General features: G+C 41.3%; 1 protein-coding gene across 5 annotated transcripts in view; it reads right to left on the reverse strand.

Annotated features, from left to right (window-relative positions):
* Positions 1–19,004, reverse strand: part of ZNF667 (zinc finger protein 667) — a 26,385-nt gene continuing 7,381 nt past the window's right edge. For all 5 annotated transcript variants that reach the window (XM_072842963.1, XM_072842949.1, XM_072842928.1 and 2 more), the window contains 4 exons: positions 11,392–11,483; positions 9,509–9,635; positions 8,921–9,013; positions 1–2,340 (listed from right to left, as the gene is read on the reverse strand). In XM_072842963.1, coding sequence (XP_072699064.1) covers positions 761–2,340; positions 8,921–9,013; positions 9,509–9,635; positions 11,392–11,424 — 1,833 coding nt within the window. In that variant the 5' untranslated portion in view covers positions 11,425–11,483 and the 3' untranslated portion in view covers positions 1–760. The remainder of the gene's footprint in view (positions 2,341–8,920; positions 9,014–9,508; positions 9,636–11,391; positions 11,484–19,004) is intronic.

The raw sequence follows: 19,004 nt of genomic DNA on the forward strand, positions 1-19,004 counted from the left end.
TTCTTACATGAAAATACCAATGTTTATTCATATAAATATAAACACATTTATTTTCAAACAAAACAGTAACAAATAATTTTTCCCTGCTTTTAAGTTCTCATTCTTCAGTATATCCTGGTTTCCTTTCCCAATAGCCCATCACAGGCTTGTTAGATTTTACACACAACGAACATCATATATCTTCATATGGAAACAATATGGTAATGATTCACACATTTATGAGTGAAACCTTTATCTACTTCAAGACTCACTCTTTTTTCTCAGCCATAATTTTCTGTCAGCTGGAAGCAGCACACTGGTTTGCCCAAGAAATCTCTTATATGTGATAGTTCCAGTCCTAAGGGACAACCTCAAACTCTTTCTTCATGTGACCTTAAACCAGGCTCAAAGACCCATCTACAAATACGGACTTAGCAGATGTACCTTGTTTTATGTGACTAATGAAATACCTTTAAATTACAATGGAAATAAAACATCAGTAATTCTTATCAAGTGAAGAGTGGTCTTCATTAAAAATGAGTGCTCCAACTGTCTGACCTTACTACTTTCAACTTAAGATCTATGATAAAGTCACTGCCTCACTGATTACAAATCATCTGGTCAAAGTCACCAGTGACTTTTGTTCTTTGGCTTTCAAAATGAGGCACATTATCAAGTGGTCCCATTTTTACAAAATTTATCTTATAGACAAATGCATTTTCCATGCCTTGGTCTCTGCTACTTTGACAGCCTCACTCTATGCTTTCACATATTAAAAAACTTAGGCTTTTTCTTCAGAATGTGTATTCTGATGTCGGATCAGGGATGAACTCCGACTATATGCCTTCCCACATTTACTACATTCATATGGTTTCTCTGAAGAATGACTTCTCTGATGCCGAATAAGATCCGAGCCACTGCTAAATGCCTTCCCACATTCATTACATTCATATGGTTTCTCTCCAGTATGACTTCTTTCATGTAGAATAAGGGATGTGCGTTGACTAAAGGCCTTCCCACATGTTTTGCACATATATGGTTTTTCTCCAGTGTGAATTCTTTCATGTTGGGCAAGGTGTGCACTCTGGCTGAAGGCCTTCCCACATTGATCACATTCATAGGGTCTGTCTTCAGTATGAATTCTCTTATGTCGAGTAAGAGATATTCGATGACTAAAGGCTTTTCCACATTCCTCACACTGATAGGGTTTTTCTCCAGTATGAATTCTCTGATGTTCAATAAGAAATGACTGACGACCAAAAACTTTACTACATTTATTGCATTTGAAGGGTTTCTCTTCAGAATGAATATTCTGATGTATTTTAAGGTTGGCAGTTCCAGAAAACATCTTCCCACATTCCTTACATTCAAACAATTTCTTTTTCCTTGTATGAACTTTCTGATGTAGAATAAGGGATGAATGCCGATTACAAACCTTCTCACATTTACTGCATCTATACAGTTTCTCTCCATTATGAATTCTTAGATGTAGAATTAGAGTTGAATGCCGCCTGAAGACCTTCTCACATTTATCACATTTGTAGGGTTTCTTTGACATGTGACATCTCTGATGAAGCATAATGGATGAAATCCTATTAAAGGATTTTCCACATTCTCTGCATTTATAAGGATTCTCTAAATGATAAATTTTCTGCTGTGGAATCAGACTTATAGCCTTCTTACTTTCATGGGTTTTCTCTCCAGTATGAATTCTTTTATGTATAACAAGGGCTGATTTCTTATTGAAGCCTCTCCCACATTTATTGCATTTGTGTATTTTCTTTCCACTGTGAATTTTCCTATGTAGTAAAAGGGATGACATCCGAATGAAGTCTTTCCCACACTTTCCACACTGGTGGATGTTCTCAACAAAATTAATTTTCTGGCCCACAGTGAGAGGTGGGCACTGACTCAAAGGCTTCCCACAGTCTAAAGTTTCCTTTCCATTATGAACTTTCCCATGTAGAATAAGAGATGTTCTTTGAATGAAGCTTTCTCCACACTTATCACATTCATAGCTTTTCCTTCCATTGTGAATTTTCTGATGAAGAATGAGGGAGGAGATCTGCCTGAAAGCTTTTCTACAATTGCTGCATTCATAAGGCTTCTCTCCAGTATGAGATTTCTGATGAAGTTGAAGGGATAAACTCTGACCAAAGGTTTTCCCACAGTCACTACATTTTAAAGATTTCTTCCCTGAATGCACCTTCTTGGGTTTTATCGGGACTGAACTTTTCTTGCAGCTTCTCTTTCCTGTGGGAATGTTTTGTGATGCAGACACTTGTTTCTGATAGATACTTTGCCCAGATTTGATGCCCAGATTTGGAGGTAACTTCTTGGTCTCACATTTAAACCCTGAGTCTGAAAGATAGCAAGAAATTCAGTATTTGTTTTTCTATGCTGAAAACTGAAGTTTCTGTGCAGTCATTATCAATGATAATAATAATAACCATTACCATACATAATAACAATAACGACAGTCAGTATAATTTTATCATAGTAAGGACTTTATAGAAATATTTAATAATTAGAATTTAAGAAATCTTGGCAGCCCCGGTGGCTCAGTGGTTTAGTGCCGCCTTCAGCCCAGGATGTGATCCTGGAGAACCGGAAGCAAGGCCCACGTCAGGTTCCCTGCATGGAGCCTGCTTCTCTCTCTCTCTCATGAATAGATAAAATCTTAAAAAAATAAAATAAAAATAAAAAAAATACAGGCATACCAAAAGGCAAAAAACACAATTTGAAAAGACAGAGCAAGCATCAAAACCAGACTCAGATATGGCAGGGATGCTGGAATTACCAGACCAGAAATTTAAAACTAATATGTTAAGAGCTCTAATAGATAAAGTACACAGCATATTAGAACAGATGGGCAATGTAAGCAAGAGATGGAAACCTAAGAATCAAAACAAAACATTAGATAAAAGACACTAACAGAAATAAAGAAATGCCTTGAATGGCCTTATTAGTAGATTCCACATAGCTGAAGAAAAATTCTGTGGGCTAAAGGATTCAATCAACAGAATCCTTATGAAAACCAGAAAGCAGGGGCGCCTGGATGGCTCAGTCAGTTAAGCGTCTACCTTCAGCTCAGCTAGTGATCCCAGGGTCCTGGGATGGAGCCCCACATCCAGCTCCGAGCTCAGTAGGGACCCTGTTTCTCCCTCTCCCCTTGCCCCTCCCCCCTACTCATGCTTGGTCTCTTTCTCTTTTTCTCTCTCAAATAAAATCTTTTTTCGGGATCCCTGGGTGGCGCAGTGGTTTAGCGCCGGCCTTTGGCCCAGGGCGCGATCCTGGAGACCGGGGATCGAATCCCATGTCGGGCTCCTGGTGCATGGAGCCTGCTTCTCCCTCTGCCTGTGTCTCTGCCTCTCTCCCTCTCTCTCTGTGTGTGTGACTATCGTTAAAAAAAAAAAAAAAAAATCTTTTTTCAATGATTTTATTTATTTATGAGAGAGGCAGAGACATAGGCAGAGGGAAAATCAGGCTCCCTGCAGGGAGTATTTGTTGCCAGTAGCCCTGCCTTGCAAGAAATGTTAAAAGAGGTCTGTTAGAAGGAAACTAATACATCAGAAACTTGGATCTATATAGAGAAGGGAAAAGCAATAAAGAAAGAATAAGTAGGGATGCCTGGGTGGCTCAGTGGTTAAGCATCTGCCTTCGGCCTAGGGCATGATCCTGGAGTCCCAGGATCAAGTCCCACATCAGGCTCCCTGCGTGGAACCTGCTTCTTTCTCTGCCTCTCTGTGTCTCTAATGAATACATAAATAATGGAAGGAAGGAAGGGAGGGAGGGAGGGAGGGAGGGAGGGAGGGAGGAAGGAAGGAAGGAAGAAAGAAAGAAAGAAAAGAAAAGAAAAGAAAAGAAAAGAAAAGAAAAAGAAGAAAGAAAGAAAGAAAGAAAAGAAAAGAAAAGAAAAGAAAAGAAAAAGAAGAAAGAAAGAAAATAAGTAAAGGCAAAAAAACCATTTTTCTTCTTAATTGACTTAACAGTTTGTTCAAAATAACAGCAACAATGTATTCAATTGTGTATGCTTATATATTTATTTGATGTATACACGTAAATATATATATATATATGCTTGCTTACATGTATTTTATATATAAATTAAGTGAATGATAGCAGTGATACAGGTGAGGAAGGAATCAGCATTATTTTGTTATTGTAAGGTACTCACACTACCCATAAAGTGGTATAGTGTTATCTGAAAGTGGACTTGGATTAGCTGCAAACATATAGTGTAAATTCTAGGGCAACCATGTAAAAAAAAAAGTATGTGCGCATACACACACACACACACACACACACATATGATATAAGGAAGAACAGAAAATAGAATCATATAAATCTTCTTTTAAAACCACAAACAAAAAAGTAAAATCACAATAACCAGAAAAAGAGTGGAAGACAAACAAAAACAGGAATAAAGACATCAAATAAAATATTTACTTTATATATAGTAAATATCATCCAAATATATCAATAATCACTTTGAATGTCAATCAAAAGCCTAAACCAATCAAAAGAGATTGAATTTGATTTTATTCAGAGTGAATTAAGAACCATGGCCCAAGTATGTGTTGTCTCTAAGAAACTCATGCTAGATATAAAGACACAGATTAAAAGTAAATGCAGAAAAATAGACCATGCTAACAAGAGAACAGGAGTAACTCTATTAATTCTGGACAGAGCAGACTTTTAAAAGCACAGAAGTTACCATGGGAAAAAAAAAAAAAAAAAAAAGAAGTTACCATGGATAAAATGAGGCATTACATAATGACAAAGGAATCAATTCTTCAGAAGCTATAAATTCTTAATGGGTATATGTCAAGCAACAAAACATGAAATAATAAGAGACAAAAACTGATAAAACCGCAAGGAGAAATATATGAATCCACTATCATATTTAAGACACTTCAACATCCCTCTCTCATAAATGAACAGATCCAGGAAGCAGAAAATCAGTTAGTAGAACTCAACCATACCTTCTTTCAACTGGATATAACTGACATCTATAGACTATTTCATCCAACAATCGCAGAGGTCACATCGTTCTCAAGCTCACATGTAACATTCACTAAGTGGACCACATTCTGGGCCTTAAAAACACACCTTAACAAATAATAGAAATCACACAATGCTCTCAGACCACAGTGAAATTAAACTAGAAATCAGTTAACAAAAGATGACTGGAGGGGTATCTGGGTGGCTGAGTCAGTCAAGTGTCTGCCTTTTGCTCAGGTCATGACCTGGGTCCTGGGATTGAGCCCCACATTGGGCTCCCTGCTCAGCAAGGAGTCTGCTTCTCCCTCCCTCTGCCTCTCCCCCTACTTGTGCACGCTCTCTCTCTCCTATTTAAATAAATAAATAAAATCCTTAAAAAAAAGATCAATCACTAGAAAATCCCTAGCTACTTGAAAGTTAAATAGTACATTTCTAAATAAGTGTGAAATCACAAAAGAAATTTTTAAATATTTTAAACGCAATGAAAATAAAACATAACATCAGAATTTGTGGGATGCATCGGAACCAGTGCTTATAGACAAGTCTGTAGCACTATATGCATGTTAAAAAGGAACAAAGATCTAAAATTGGTAATCTAAGATCCCCTCTTAGGAAATCAGAAAAAGCTAATTAAATCCAAAATAAGCAGAAAAAATAAACTGAAATCACTGAAATTGAAAACAAGAAATAGAAAAGTACAACAAAACCAAAAGCTGGTTCTTTCAAAGTCATTAAAGTTGATAAGCTAGGGATCCCTGGGTGGCGCAGTGGTTTGGCGCCTGCCTTTGGCCCAGGGCGCGATCTTGGAGACCCGGGATCGAATCCCACGTCGGGCTCCCAGTGCATGGAGCCTGCTTCTCCCTCTGCCTGTGTCTCTGCCTCTCTCTCTCTCTCTCTCTGTGTGACTATCATAAATAAATAAAAAAAAATTTAAAAAAAAAAAAAAGTTGATAAGCTAAGAAAAAAGAGAATTCTGACACAAATTATTGTTAGAAATAAAAATTAGGACAGAAATATGTATTTCATGGAAATTAAAAGAAGGAAAATTACAATTTCTTTGCTCATAAATCTGAAAATCTAGATGAAAGAAAACACTTTGTTGAACAGTCTTCCAAAAGTCACATGATAGACAATGTGAATAGGCCTTATGTATCCAAGAAATTAAACCAATAATCAATAACTTCCAAAACAGAAAGCACCAGGCCTAGATTCATCTGCTAGTAAATTCTACCAAAAATTTAAATAAGAAACCATACCAATTTTTTATCATCTTTTTCAGAGGATAGAAGCAGAGAGAATACTTGCTAATTCATTATATGAGGCCACCATTACCTTAATACCAAAATCAGACAAAGACAACACAAGAAAAGGAAACTACAGGCCAATATCTCTGATGAATTTTTTTTTCCTCTTTTTTTTTTTTTTAAATTTTTTATTTATTTATGATAGTCACAGAGAGAGAGAGAGAGAGAGGAGGAGACACAGGCAGAGGGAGAAGCAGGCTCCATGCACCAGGAGCCCGATGTGGGATTCGATCCCGGGTCTCCAGGATCCCGCCCTGGGCCAAAGGCAGGCGCCAAATAGCTGCGCCACCCAGGGATCCCTGAATTTTTTTTTAAAGATTTTATTTATTTATTCATGAGAGACACAGAGAGAGAGAGAAAGAGAGAGGCAGAGACACAGGCAGAGGAGAAGCAGGCTCCATGCAGGGAGCCTGACATGGGACTCAATCCTGAGTCTCCAGGGTCACACCCTGGGCTGAAGGCGGCGCTAAACCACTGAGCCACCAGAGCTGCCCAACAGCCCTATTTTTAAAACTGGGCAAAGCACTTGAATAGACACTTCTCCAAGGAAGATAGACACATGGCCAATAAACATATGTAAATATGCTCAATATCATTAATCATTAGGGAAATACAAATCAAACCCACAATATCATCTCACATCCATAAGGATGGCCACTATAAAAAAAAAAAAAAAGACAACTTGACAAGAAGTCGAAACACTTGTATACTCTTGGTGGAAACGACAAATGGAAAACAGTATGGAGGTTCCATAGATAATAAAAAACAGAACTATCATATGATCCAGCAGTCCCACCTCTGGATATATATCCAGAAAAACTGAAATTAGGATCTTAAATACATCTGTACTCCCATGTTGATTATTGCATTATTCATAGCAGCCAAGAAGCAAAACAACCCAAATATCTATTGATAGATAAGGAAAATATGATATATACAATGAAATATTATGCAGCCTTAAAAAAAAATCCTGGCACATGCTACAACATGGATGAACCTCAAGGAACGAGCACTCAGGAAAAAAAAAAAGATTACAAAAGGACAAATACTCGCTGGAGTGGGGGAGAGTAGAGGAGGGATGGGGTAAGTGGATGATGGACATTAAGTAGGGCATGTAATGATTGCTGGATATTATATAAGACTGTTAAATTACTGATCTCTACCTCTGAAACCAGTAATACATTATATGTTAATTACCTGAATTATATTGAAAAAAAGGGGACAAATACTCTTTGATTCCTTTCATATAAAGTATCCATGGGTAATCAAAATCAGAGAAATACAAAGAAAGGTGGTTAACAAGGACCAGGTGGAAGAGAGGAGGAATATTAGTGTTTAGTGAGTGTAATTTCATAAGTTATGACAAGGTGGAAGAGTTCTGGATATCTATTGCACACTTAATTATACATTTAAAAATGGTTAAGATGATAAATTCAATGTTATGAATTTTTTACAATTAAAAAAATTCAGGGGTGCCTAGGTGGCTCAGTCTGTTAAGTGTCTAGCTCTTTTGATCTCAGGGTTCTAAAATCAAGCCACTAGGTGTGGACCCCACTTAAAAAACAAACAAAACAAGGGATCCCTGGGTGGCGCAGCGGTTTGGCGCCTGCCTTTGGCCCAGGGCGCGATCCTGGAGACCCGGGATCGAATCCCACGTCAGGCTCCCGGTACATGGAGCCTGCTTCTCCCTCTGCCTGTGTCTCTGCTTCTCTCTCTCTCTCTCTCTCTGTGACTATCAAAAATAAATTTAAAAATGTAAAAAAAACAAAAAAACAAAACAAAAAAAAAACACAAAACAACAACAACAAAAAAAAACCACTCGTAGGGATCCCTGGGTGGCTCAGCAGTTTAGCACCTGCCTTCTGCCGGGGCGTGATCCTGGAGTCCCAGAATCGAGTCCCACGTCAGGATCCTTGCATGGGGCCTGCTTCTCGCTCTGCCTCTCTCTGTGTGTCTCATGAATAAATAAAATCTTAAAAAAACAAAACAAAACAAAAAAACACTCATAGAACTGTTAAGTAAGTAAGTAAAATAAAGAGAAATCTATCAGAAAAGGGAATGAGTTCTTGGAAAGTAGTCAAAATGAACAGTAATGGAAAATATTTTCATTTTTTTTTTAAAGAATGAAGAAAATGATGCATGTTTGAACATTATCAATGCTATCATGAGAGAATTGGAATATGCTTTCTCTGAAGGAAAATGCTGAAGCAGGGAATATGATAGGTACATCATAAGGGCATTAAGAGCTGAGCTTCTGAGACAAGAAGCTGGGGTTCAAACCTAGCTCTGCTGCCACTTCCTATCTGGGTTACCTTAGACAAGTTATTGAACTCTGATTTTTGGTGTCCTCATATACAAAACAGGAATAATAATAGTACCTACCTTATAGGACTGGGAGGAACCTGTACTTAGAAGTTTGTCTGGTACCTAGTAGAGGGTTTATTAAATGTTGGTTATTTTCCTTCTAGGAGCTCACACTGAAAGAGACCAGAATTTTCATCACAGGCCTGTGGCCTTTAAGGCAGGGAAAGCGGCAGCTTGCAAACATCTTTAAGAGGTTGCCTTCTCAAGATAGAGAGTGCTCTTAGAAACAAACAATAGCAACATGTAAACCTTGGTTCTCTGTCACTCACCCAAGCCCCGGCGTTTCCTCACTGGCTCCACCACCCAAGGTGCTTTCCCTTTCTCCAATAAGGTGATCACATTTGGCCTCCGAAAGGAAAGTCCTGCATTCAGGAAAAACAACAGAACTGAACATGATATGCATGCCACAGAGCCAAGCCCCATGTCAACGGGAATGAGGGTTTATGAGCACAAAGGGAGTACAAAGGGTATGAAGGGCAGGCAGTGGAGGAGGAAGATGAAAGTTCAATTACAGTGCGCTGAATTGTTCATTTCTAACTCTACAATTGCTCATTTCTAACTCTACAAACCAACTATTCTCTTGAAAAATCAGACCACAGGGGCACCTGGGAGGCTCAGTGGCTGAGCATCTGCCTTTGGCTCAGGTTGTGATCCTGGGGTCCTGGAATCAAGTCCTGCATCGGGCTCCCCGCAGGGAGCCTAATTCTCCCTCTGCCTATGTCTCTGCCTCTCTCTCTCTGTGTCTCTCATGAATAAATAAAATATTTAAACAAAGCTGCAGTGGCTTCTATTTTCCTAACTAGGCTGATTTCTGTCCCACAAAGGGTTGGTTGTGGATTACGGAGAGAGAGCCTTACCGAGAGAGACCAGGTTCTGGTAGTTCTCCAACATGACATCTTCATACAGATCCTTCTGAATGGGGCTCAGCCATTCCCACTCCTCCTGGGAGAAGTAGATGGCCAAATCCCCAAATGTCACTGGCACCTGAAATAGAAGATCACATGTCTTTTCACCACAGGCTTACTTTCCCTCGGCTGGAGACAACAAGGAACTTGTCCCAAATACCAGAAATCTATGGTGCCAGGAATCTCTTCAGAAACATTTGAGGTTCTGAGGCCAGGACAAACAGGTATATAAAATAAAATAAATACAACAATACGATATGATATAGCTATTAATTAAGGACAATGTCCCATAGAAAGCATTATCAACTTGGATTTACTGGGCATTGACAAAAGCCATTTTTCTAAGCACTCTACAGGTACTGACTCATGTGAGCCAGTGACCTGGCTGGGGCACTGCTAAGAGAATCACAGTAATGTTACAGATGAGGAAATGAGATGCCCAGAGAGGGGAGATGATGTACGGAAAGTCCACAACTAGTGAATGGAGGAGCTAGAGTTCAATCTGGGCAGCCCGACTTCTGATTCATGCTTAAGTTCATACTCTCTAAAGAGCACGTGACTCAACTACACAGGGCCAAAGGTTCTTTGTAGATGTAATTAAGGTTACTGATCACTTGACATTAAATGGGAAGATTATCCTAGATTTTGTAGGTGGGTGATGTAATCACAGAAGCCCGTAACAGTGGAAAAATTTTCCCCTACTGGAAGAGGAGAGTGGAAAGAGAAGTCAAGATATTGGAAGCCTGAAAAAAAAAAAAAGATATTGGAAGCCTGATTTGACCTGCTACTGCTGGATTGAAGATGGAAGAGGGCCACATGGAAAGCAGAAGAAACTGAATATGCTAATAAACAGTTTAGAAGAGCCTCAGATGGGGATCCCTGGGTGGCTCAGCGGTTTAGCGCCTGCCTTCGGCCCAGGGCGTAATCCTGGAGTCCCAAGATCGAGTCCCACATCGTGCTCCCTGGATGGAGCCCGCTTCTCCCTCTGCCTGTGTCTCTGCTTCTCTCTCTCTCTCTGTGTCTCTCATGAATGAATTTAAAAGACTTAAAAAAAAAAAAGAAAGAAAGAGCCTCAGACGTGACCACACACCCAGCTAATACCTTTTTTCAGCCTTGTGAGACCCAAAGCAGAGGACCCAGCCATGCACTGTGCCTGATTCTGACCCACGAACTATGAGCCATAAATACATGCTGTTCTGAGCAGCCAAGTTTGTGGAAATTTGTTATAGCAGTGACAGGGAACACATAACTTAAGAGGACAAAACTGTTTGGTACAGAAATTGTGTTCAAGATATTTATTTTAGAAAATCACTTCATCATCTAAAGTGGTGACGCAGGTTTTTTAACAGAAGGTTGACTCACTGGCCTGGTTCCAATTAACCCAACCTAAATACAGGGTTATATGGGTCTCTTAAAAAACCAAATTTCCTTCTTGTAAATATGCGTTGTACAAGTAAAAATAGAGACATTGACAGATTAACTTTAGAGCACAACCTCAAGTCCTCCTCTGCCTCAGCAGATCCCATGTAGGCACTCACGTCTACCTTGAGAAATCACAGTGGCTCTCCTCTTCCTTCTAGGGAGCAGCCCAGTCAAACACTCTGGAGATACTAAACAAATAGGTCAGTGGCCATGTGCACACAGAAAAAAAGGAGAGAGCGCTGAGTGGTTACATGGGTTCCTAGAGTTCTTCTCATGTTCCTACCTTTCACGGTGATGGGAGGAAAAAGACCAGGTCTTGGATGGGATTCCGTCAGGCAGAATTTCCATGGAAAGAAAGCAATGGCCCCTATCTTACAAGATGGAACTTCCTTCCAAGAAGAATCACTATTTACCTTGGACTTGGACTTCCCTCGTGCAGCAGGCATCCTTTCCTCCCCCTTGAGAGTCCAAACTTGAAGAAGGGCAGAGTGCTGAGAAGGTGGGGCTGTGGGAGAAGAGAAGTCATGAGGATGACAGGGCCTTTTAGGTGGTCCTGGAGTCTCTAGGATAATAATCCCCTGCTCCTTCATCCTGGTCACACATGCACATGCATGCACACATACACACAGGTACACAGATACACATCGAGAAAGGTCAGGACATCTGCAACATTTCTGCCCCTTCTCAGGGTCAGGAAGGGGCAATGGCCAATGTTATCTGCTCCCAAGATCACAAAAGGCTCTAGATCAGGCGGCAAATGAAACATGAAGACACCTATTCATCCATTTGACAAGCATTTGTTGTGTCTACTATGTGCCAGGTAATGTCCCAGGTGCTGGGCAAAGAGCAGATTTACCACAAAGAAGGACCAGCAACCCTGTACCTTACATCCCAACAGGGATAGCAAGTTTATATAGAAAAAGTGTCAGTTATGGGATCCCTGGGTTGCTCAGCGGTTTTGCACCGCCTTCGGCCCAGGGCATGATCCTGGAGTCCCAGTATTGGGTCCCACATCGCGCTGTCTGCATGGAGCTTGCTTCTCCCTCTGCCTTTGTCTCTGCCTCTCTCTCTCTCTCTCTCTCTCGAATAAAAATCTTAAAAAAAAAGGGGGGGGGGGTCAGCTGAGATCACTGCTTAAAAAAAAAAAAAAGGATCAGAGCAGAGGGTGGAATGATGGGATGGTTGAGGGAGACCTCTCAGAGGATGCAACATTGAGTTCAGGTTTGAATGTAGTGCAAGTATGAGGCACTTGGGGAAAAGCATTCTGGGTAGAGGTACAAAAGGTACAAAGACCCTGCAGCAGGTGTGTGCTTGGTATATGGATAGAGTGAATGGTGTGCTGAAGTAGAACAAGTAAGGTGGGGAGTGGTGGTCTGTGAGATGGCTTAAATCAGGAGGGCCACATCATGAAGGGGGTCACGAGCAGTTTGGAACTGAACCTAAGTGTGATAAGACATCACTGAGGGAGCAGGAGTCTGAGGAGTGACATACCTACCTGACTTGACATTTAATAAAATTTGTTGGGCGGCTATGTGGTGAATAAAATGTGTATGACTGATAAGAAGTGGAGGGGATGCGAGAGCTGAAGAGGGAACTCACTAGGCAGGTATGTGTAAATCCAGCAGGGAAATTCAGTGGGGTGGATTAGGCCCCTCTATCACTGAGTCACTCTGCACGTATGCTGCTCTATATGCATGCCATTAGCTACAGGTGACAAGTGAGTTCTGGAAATAGGGCTAGCGCAACTGAGTGTCTAGTGTTATTTAGCTTCAACTGATTTATTACTAAAGTCATAATTTGGGATGCCTGGGTGGCTCAGCAGTTGAGTGTCTGCCTTCAGCCCCAGGGATGATCCTGGGGTCCTGGGATCGAGTCCCACATCAGGCTCTCTGCATGGAGCCTGCTTCTCTCTCTGCCTATGTCTCTGTCTCTCTCTCATGAATAAAATAAAACCTTAAAAAAAAGACATAATTAAATATTAAAATCAGTGAATTGTTTTATTAACCTAAATTAAAAACTAATCCTTGATTTAGTTAATGTAAAACTTTGAAGAATATTTGAAACAACTGAGTTTGTGAATCTACTTTTCCAATGATAAGTTTTATGAAATTTAAATATAGATCAAGGGATGCCTGGGTGGCTCAGTTGTTGCTTAAGGGTCTGCCTTTGGCTCAGGTCATGATCCCCAGGTCCTGGTATCGAGGCCTGAGTCAGGCTCTCTGCTCAGCAAGAAGTCTGTTTCTCCTTCTCCCTTTGCTGCTCTCCCTGCTTGTGCTGTCAGATAAATAAATAAAATCTTCAAGAAATGAAGAGATTTAATAAAGCGTCTGAACTGAGGTGTACTACACGTGCAAAACACAGATTTAAAAAACTTAGTATGAAAAAAATATAGGGCAGCCCCGGTGGCGCAGCGGTTTAGCGCCGCCTGCAGCCTGGGGTGTGATCCTGGAGATCGGGGATCGAGTCCCACGTCAGGTTCCCTGCATGGAGCCTGCTTCTCCCTCTGCCTGTGTCCCAGCCATTCTCTCTCTCTCTCTCTCTCTCTCTCTTTCTCTCATTCAATAAATAAATAAAATCTAAAAAAAAAAAAAAAAAAGATTTTAAAAAAAAATATAAAATACCTAATTGATAATTGTTTATACTGACCATAAGCTGGTATTTAGGATACACTAAATTAAATAAAATGTGCTGAAATTAACTGCAATGATTGTTATTTTCACTTTTTTCAATACAGCTGCTAGAAATTTAAAATCTATGTCTTGCATTACACTTCCACAGGACCACACTGCTTTATACTAGAGTCTACACCATTCTATTGCTGCATTTTCTTCACACCACAACCTGCCTCCCGAGAAAGGCTTATTTACATTTTTGTTTGTGTGGGACAATCTCCCACACCTTGACAGGGGCTTCATGAAAGCAAGCACTTTTAGACTGTTTCACTGTTCTCCTGGGAATTGAGAATGTGCCTGGCACAGTGCAGTGCTCAAGAAATACTGGCTGACTGAATCAACAACAGTCCAGAATGCTTCCTGGCATGCTGAAATTGGGGTGGAGTGTAACCACATTTTATGCCAATATCATCTTACAGAGAAACACTTTTGCTGACAGTCACTCCAAGCTCTCTAAACTTGTCTTTTGGAAAAGGTCAGGGTCTAGAAAAGGCAGAAATCGGAGTATACTTTATATATTCCCTTTTGAAAAAATTTGAAATCTAGAGAAAAGAACAGTATAATGAACACCTCATTACCTTTCACCAAATGTTAATATTTTCCTTTTTTCTGAAATCATTTCAAAGTTATAGACATGATCAAAGTTCATGCCTAAATGGCTCAGCACATACCTCTAAAGAATGCCTTCAACCCACTCCAGTGCTAACAATAGTAAATATTTCATAAAAAATTTTTGGTGACTTTTCTATGAAAAAGGTATATAGCAGCACAGTCTGGAAAATGGAAATATGAATGCTTCTCTCTACAGCTGTTCTTTTTTTCTCCCTTAAGGGTGCAGTTAGGGAGGATATATGAAACCCAAAGTCATAACTGAGTTCAGAATTTGAGGGACGCCTGGGTGGCTCAGCAGTTGAGCATCTGCCTTCAGCTCAGGGCGTGATCCTGGAGTTCCAGGATCGAGTCCCACGTCAGGCTCCCTGTACGGTGGCTGCTCCTCCCTCTACCTATGTCTCTGCCTTCTGTGTCTCTCATAAATAAACAAATCTTTTTAAAAAGAAAAAAGTTTGGAGATTGATAATGGGTATGTTTTGATTCAAAATGCAAGTCCTAAAATGACCTTTTACTATACAAAGGAACCCAGCCAGAAGAACATTTGGTTTATCATGCTTCTCTCTTTACAAAGAGAAAAGCAAAGTAATAATACTAAGATTAATACTAAAATGAATAAATACCGAGTGCTTAAACATGCTAGGTACCACTTTATGAAGGTAACAATTGAATCTTCACTCCTACCCTGGTGGGGCAGGTACTCTCACTGACACCATTTCCAGATGAGTAATATAAAGCACAGAGAAGTAGGGATCACTTGCCCAAGGCTATAGGGCAGGAAGTGGCAGAGCCCGTATTCAAGCTGATGTTGACCCAGATACCCTGATAACCCTCTGGGTCAGAGGTAAGGGCTGTATTAAACATACCACTTTTGATTTCGGCTCAGGTCATGATCCGAGAGTCCTGAGATGGAGCCCTGTGTTAGAATCCACATTCAGCAGGGAATCTGCTTGAGATGCTTTCCCCTCCCCCTGAGTTCTTGTGTACTTGCTCTCACTTCTAAAATAATCTTTATTATTTTTTAAAGATTTTATTTATTTATTCATGAGAGACACAGAGAGAGAAAGAGAGGCAGAGACACAGGCAGAGGAAGAAGCAGGCTCCCTGCAAGGAGCCCAATGTGGGACTTGATCCCAGATCCCGCCCTGGGTCCAAGGCAGAAGCTAAACCGCTAAGCCCCACAGGCATCCCAATAAATAATCTTTAAAAAATAAGTAAATAAACATATGACTCTGGAGTCCGACCACCTGGGTGTGATGACTATTTTCATTAGCTGTGTTACCATGGGCATGTTAGTTAACCTCTATGCCAGTTTCCTCCTCTATTAAATGAGAATACAGAACTACTGGAGTTGTTGTGAGGATTAATAGAAGTTAAACTCAGGTCCTCCATCTCTCTCCTTCCTTGTGCAGTCCTTCTTGCTGGCCTCAGAACGTGCTAGAACAGCCCGACCTCAGTTCCCCACTCCTTTTGCTCTATGCTCCAATCTCACTTCTCTGCCAGTTTTACTGTAACCTTTCTAATAACACTACAAACCTGCCTTCCACCCTCCTATCACTCCCAGTCTCCCTTGTCTAGCCTTGACTTCTCTTTTCTCCATAGCTCTCATCACTAATGCTCTAGGTTTAAGAGAATAAAAAAGATAATATAAAGAGTATATTGGTCTCTGCCCCCTTCCTTGGTAGCACAGAACTCCTAAAACCCTTGTAAATTCTTAAGTGATAAGAACACTAGAAATGTCTGTTGTTCTAATGAAGTGACTCTGGGTGGTCTCCTGGACAGGGCCTGGTCACCAGAAAGACCAAGTCATGAGCAGAAGCTTGAAATTTTCAGGCTTACTCTGCCATCTTCCAAAAGAGAATCTGCAATTAATGTCTGATCATGCTTACAAAATGAAGCCTCCATAAAATTCCTACACAATGGGGTTTCGAGAACTTCCAGGCTGATAAAGACATCCACACTGGGAGGGTAGCACAACCCAGTTCCACAGGGACAGAAACTCCTGCACTCGGTATCCTCCCAGACCTCATCTATGTAACTTACCTATGTAGCTCTTCATGAGACTGTTAATCTAGATTCTTCATTATAGCCTTTAATAAAAGGGCAAATGTTTCCGAGTTTGATGAGCTACTCTAACAAATCTTGAGAAGAAGGTCACAGGAACCTCTGATTTGTAGCAAAGTTGGACAGAAGGTGTGGGTAGCCTGGGGACCTACTATTGTGATTGGTCTGTGAAGTGGAAGGCCAATCTCAAGGACCTGAGTCATAAACCTGTGAGATCTGGCACTCTATCCAGGGAGATAGGGTCAGAATTAAGTTACACTGTAGGACAGCCAGTTGGTGCTGCAAAATTGCCTCACAGAAAAAATCCACACACCTGCGCCAGAAGTGTCATGCTGCAGCACTGTGAGAGTTAAGGACACACACACACACACACACACACACACACACAGGGGAAGACTGAGTTCTTCCCAAAACACTATGTAACTTGTTTTTTCTGTTTGGTGCTACAGTCTGTCTCCAAGTGCCCTATATCAGTGCCTTCACTTCAAGAAGCCATCCTGGGATCCCTGGGTGGCGCAGCAGTTTGGCGCCTGCCTTTGGCCCAGGGCGCGATCCTGGAGACCCGGGATTGAATCCCACGTCGGGCTCCCGGTGCATGGAGCCTGCTTCTCCCTCTGCCTGTGTCTCTGCCTCTCTCTCTCTCTGTGTGTGACTATCATAAATAAATAAATAAAATCTTTAAAAAAAAAAAAAAAAAAAAAAAAAGAAGCCATCCTGGCCCCATTGGTTGGGGCAGGGGGGCCTCTTCAACCTGGATGCAGTTCATTGTGTGGGATACCAATATCATGGTCAGTGCTCAAGTAAGGAGAGCTGTATTTATCATCACTGTTTTTGTTAGAGTGGGGGAGGGGCCAGTGTTATGGGCTGAGAGTCTGGAGAAGGCTGAATCACTGTGCTGTCCACTTGCTCTGGGGAAGTACTCAGGTGTGTATGTTGAATACACTCATCCCTGGGTGACATCACCACCTCCTAGTTAGTAAGTACAAGAATGTGGGATGTACTAAGTATTTTTTTAAAGATTTATTTATTTATTTATGATAGACAGAGAGGGGCAGAGACACAGGAGGAGGGAGAAGCAGGCTCCACGCCGGGAGCCCGACGCGGGACTCGATCCCGGGACTCCAGGATCGCACCCTGGGCCAAAGGCAGGCGCTAAACTGCTGAGCCACCCAGGGATCCCCTGTACTAAATATTTTAAATGAATACATGAACTCTTTTCACCTTTAAAGCAAACTGACCACCTGGGGCTAACATTTTTCATTTTGAGAATGAAAACGGAAACCTCAACATGGGCCTGCTTATAGGTTTCAGCCCCTATCGACATGTAGCACAATCTGCCCTCCTGGTATGAGACAGGACTCTACACAGGAAGTACCCCCGCTGTCCTCTATGGCAGGGTCTAAAAGACATCAGTACATAACCATGGTTATGAGACATAAACCATTGTTCTATCAGAATGGCCAAGGACTTGGGGAGATTTACAGCACAGGACATTAAGGTGAAGAGTTGTGGCTCAGTGACAGACTAAGTGGCCTGGCCTTCCATTCTGTGACTGTGCTAAGTAAGCAAGGCTGCCCTCCTCCAGAAAATGGAGCCAAAGGGGCCTACCCAGAGTCTTGTGATGCCTGAATTCTCTCTGCATTAGATTCCAAGGCAGGGGTATGCTGGGTGATCTGTAGCATCTGCTTAACTAGTATCTCCAAACTATAGAGGTAATGCCTAGTTCTGTGGTCTGGGCATAACCCAATGCAGCTTCTTCACTACAGAAAACTTCTGCTGGTTGGTTCTGTTTCATTTTGAAACATCCACATGCCTTTGGCATCCTGTATCTTAATAAATCTGAGCTTGTGTCAATATAAACATCATATTTTAAACTATTTATCAGATAAGTACATCCCATGGCTTTCGCTTTCCGATTCCTCAGGTAGAATAGATTATTGCAACAAATGGTACCCTGTCCGTCCTGTGATTTCTTGTAACTGTACTCAGCCATGCACCCCAATTAGAAAAGCACAATTCCTGCCCACAATTTTTTTTTTCTGAGGAACTCAGCACTGCTGGGGAGGAAAGAACGGCAGTTTGATATCAGATAATTCTGGATTCAAAACTTGCTTCTGGGGGATCCCTGGGTGGCGCAGCGGTTTGGCGCCTGCCTTTGGCCCAGGGCACGATCCTGGAGACCTGGGATCGAATCCCACATCGGGCTCCCGGTGCATGGAGCCTGCTTCTCCCTCTGGCTGTGTCTCTGCCCCTCTCTCTCTCTCTGTGACTATCATAAATAAATAAATTTTTAAAAAATTAAAAAAAAAAAAAAACTTGCTTCTGCCAGGGCACCTGGGTCACTCAATGGCTAAGCATCTGCCTTCGGTTCAGGTCATGATCCTAGGGTCCTGGGATGGAGTCCTGCATTGGGTTCCCTGCAGGGAGCCTGCTTCTCCCTCCACCTGTGTCTCTGCCTCTCCATATGTCTCTCATGAATGAATAAAAAACCAAAACAAACAAAGAACTTGCCTCTGCCAATTTTAGGGTAAAGAAAATCTACCTCATCCTTAGCTGTTAGGAAGTGTATATGAACTACCTTTACAAGAGCTATCTTCAGCCAGAGGCACACACTAATTTCTCACCTTCCTTATCCTTTTTTTTTTTTTTTTCAGTATACACCAAGCATCCAAAGGACCAAA

The sequence above is a fragment of the Canis lupus genome, chromosome 1, assembly GCF_048164855.1.
Source record: "Canis lupus baileyi chromosome 1, mCanLup2.hap1, whole genome shotgun sequence".
Classification (NCBI taxonomy): domain Eukaryota; kingdom Metazoa; phylum Chordata; class Mammalia; order Carnivora; family Canidae; genus Canis; species Canis lupus.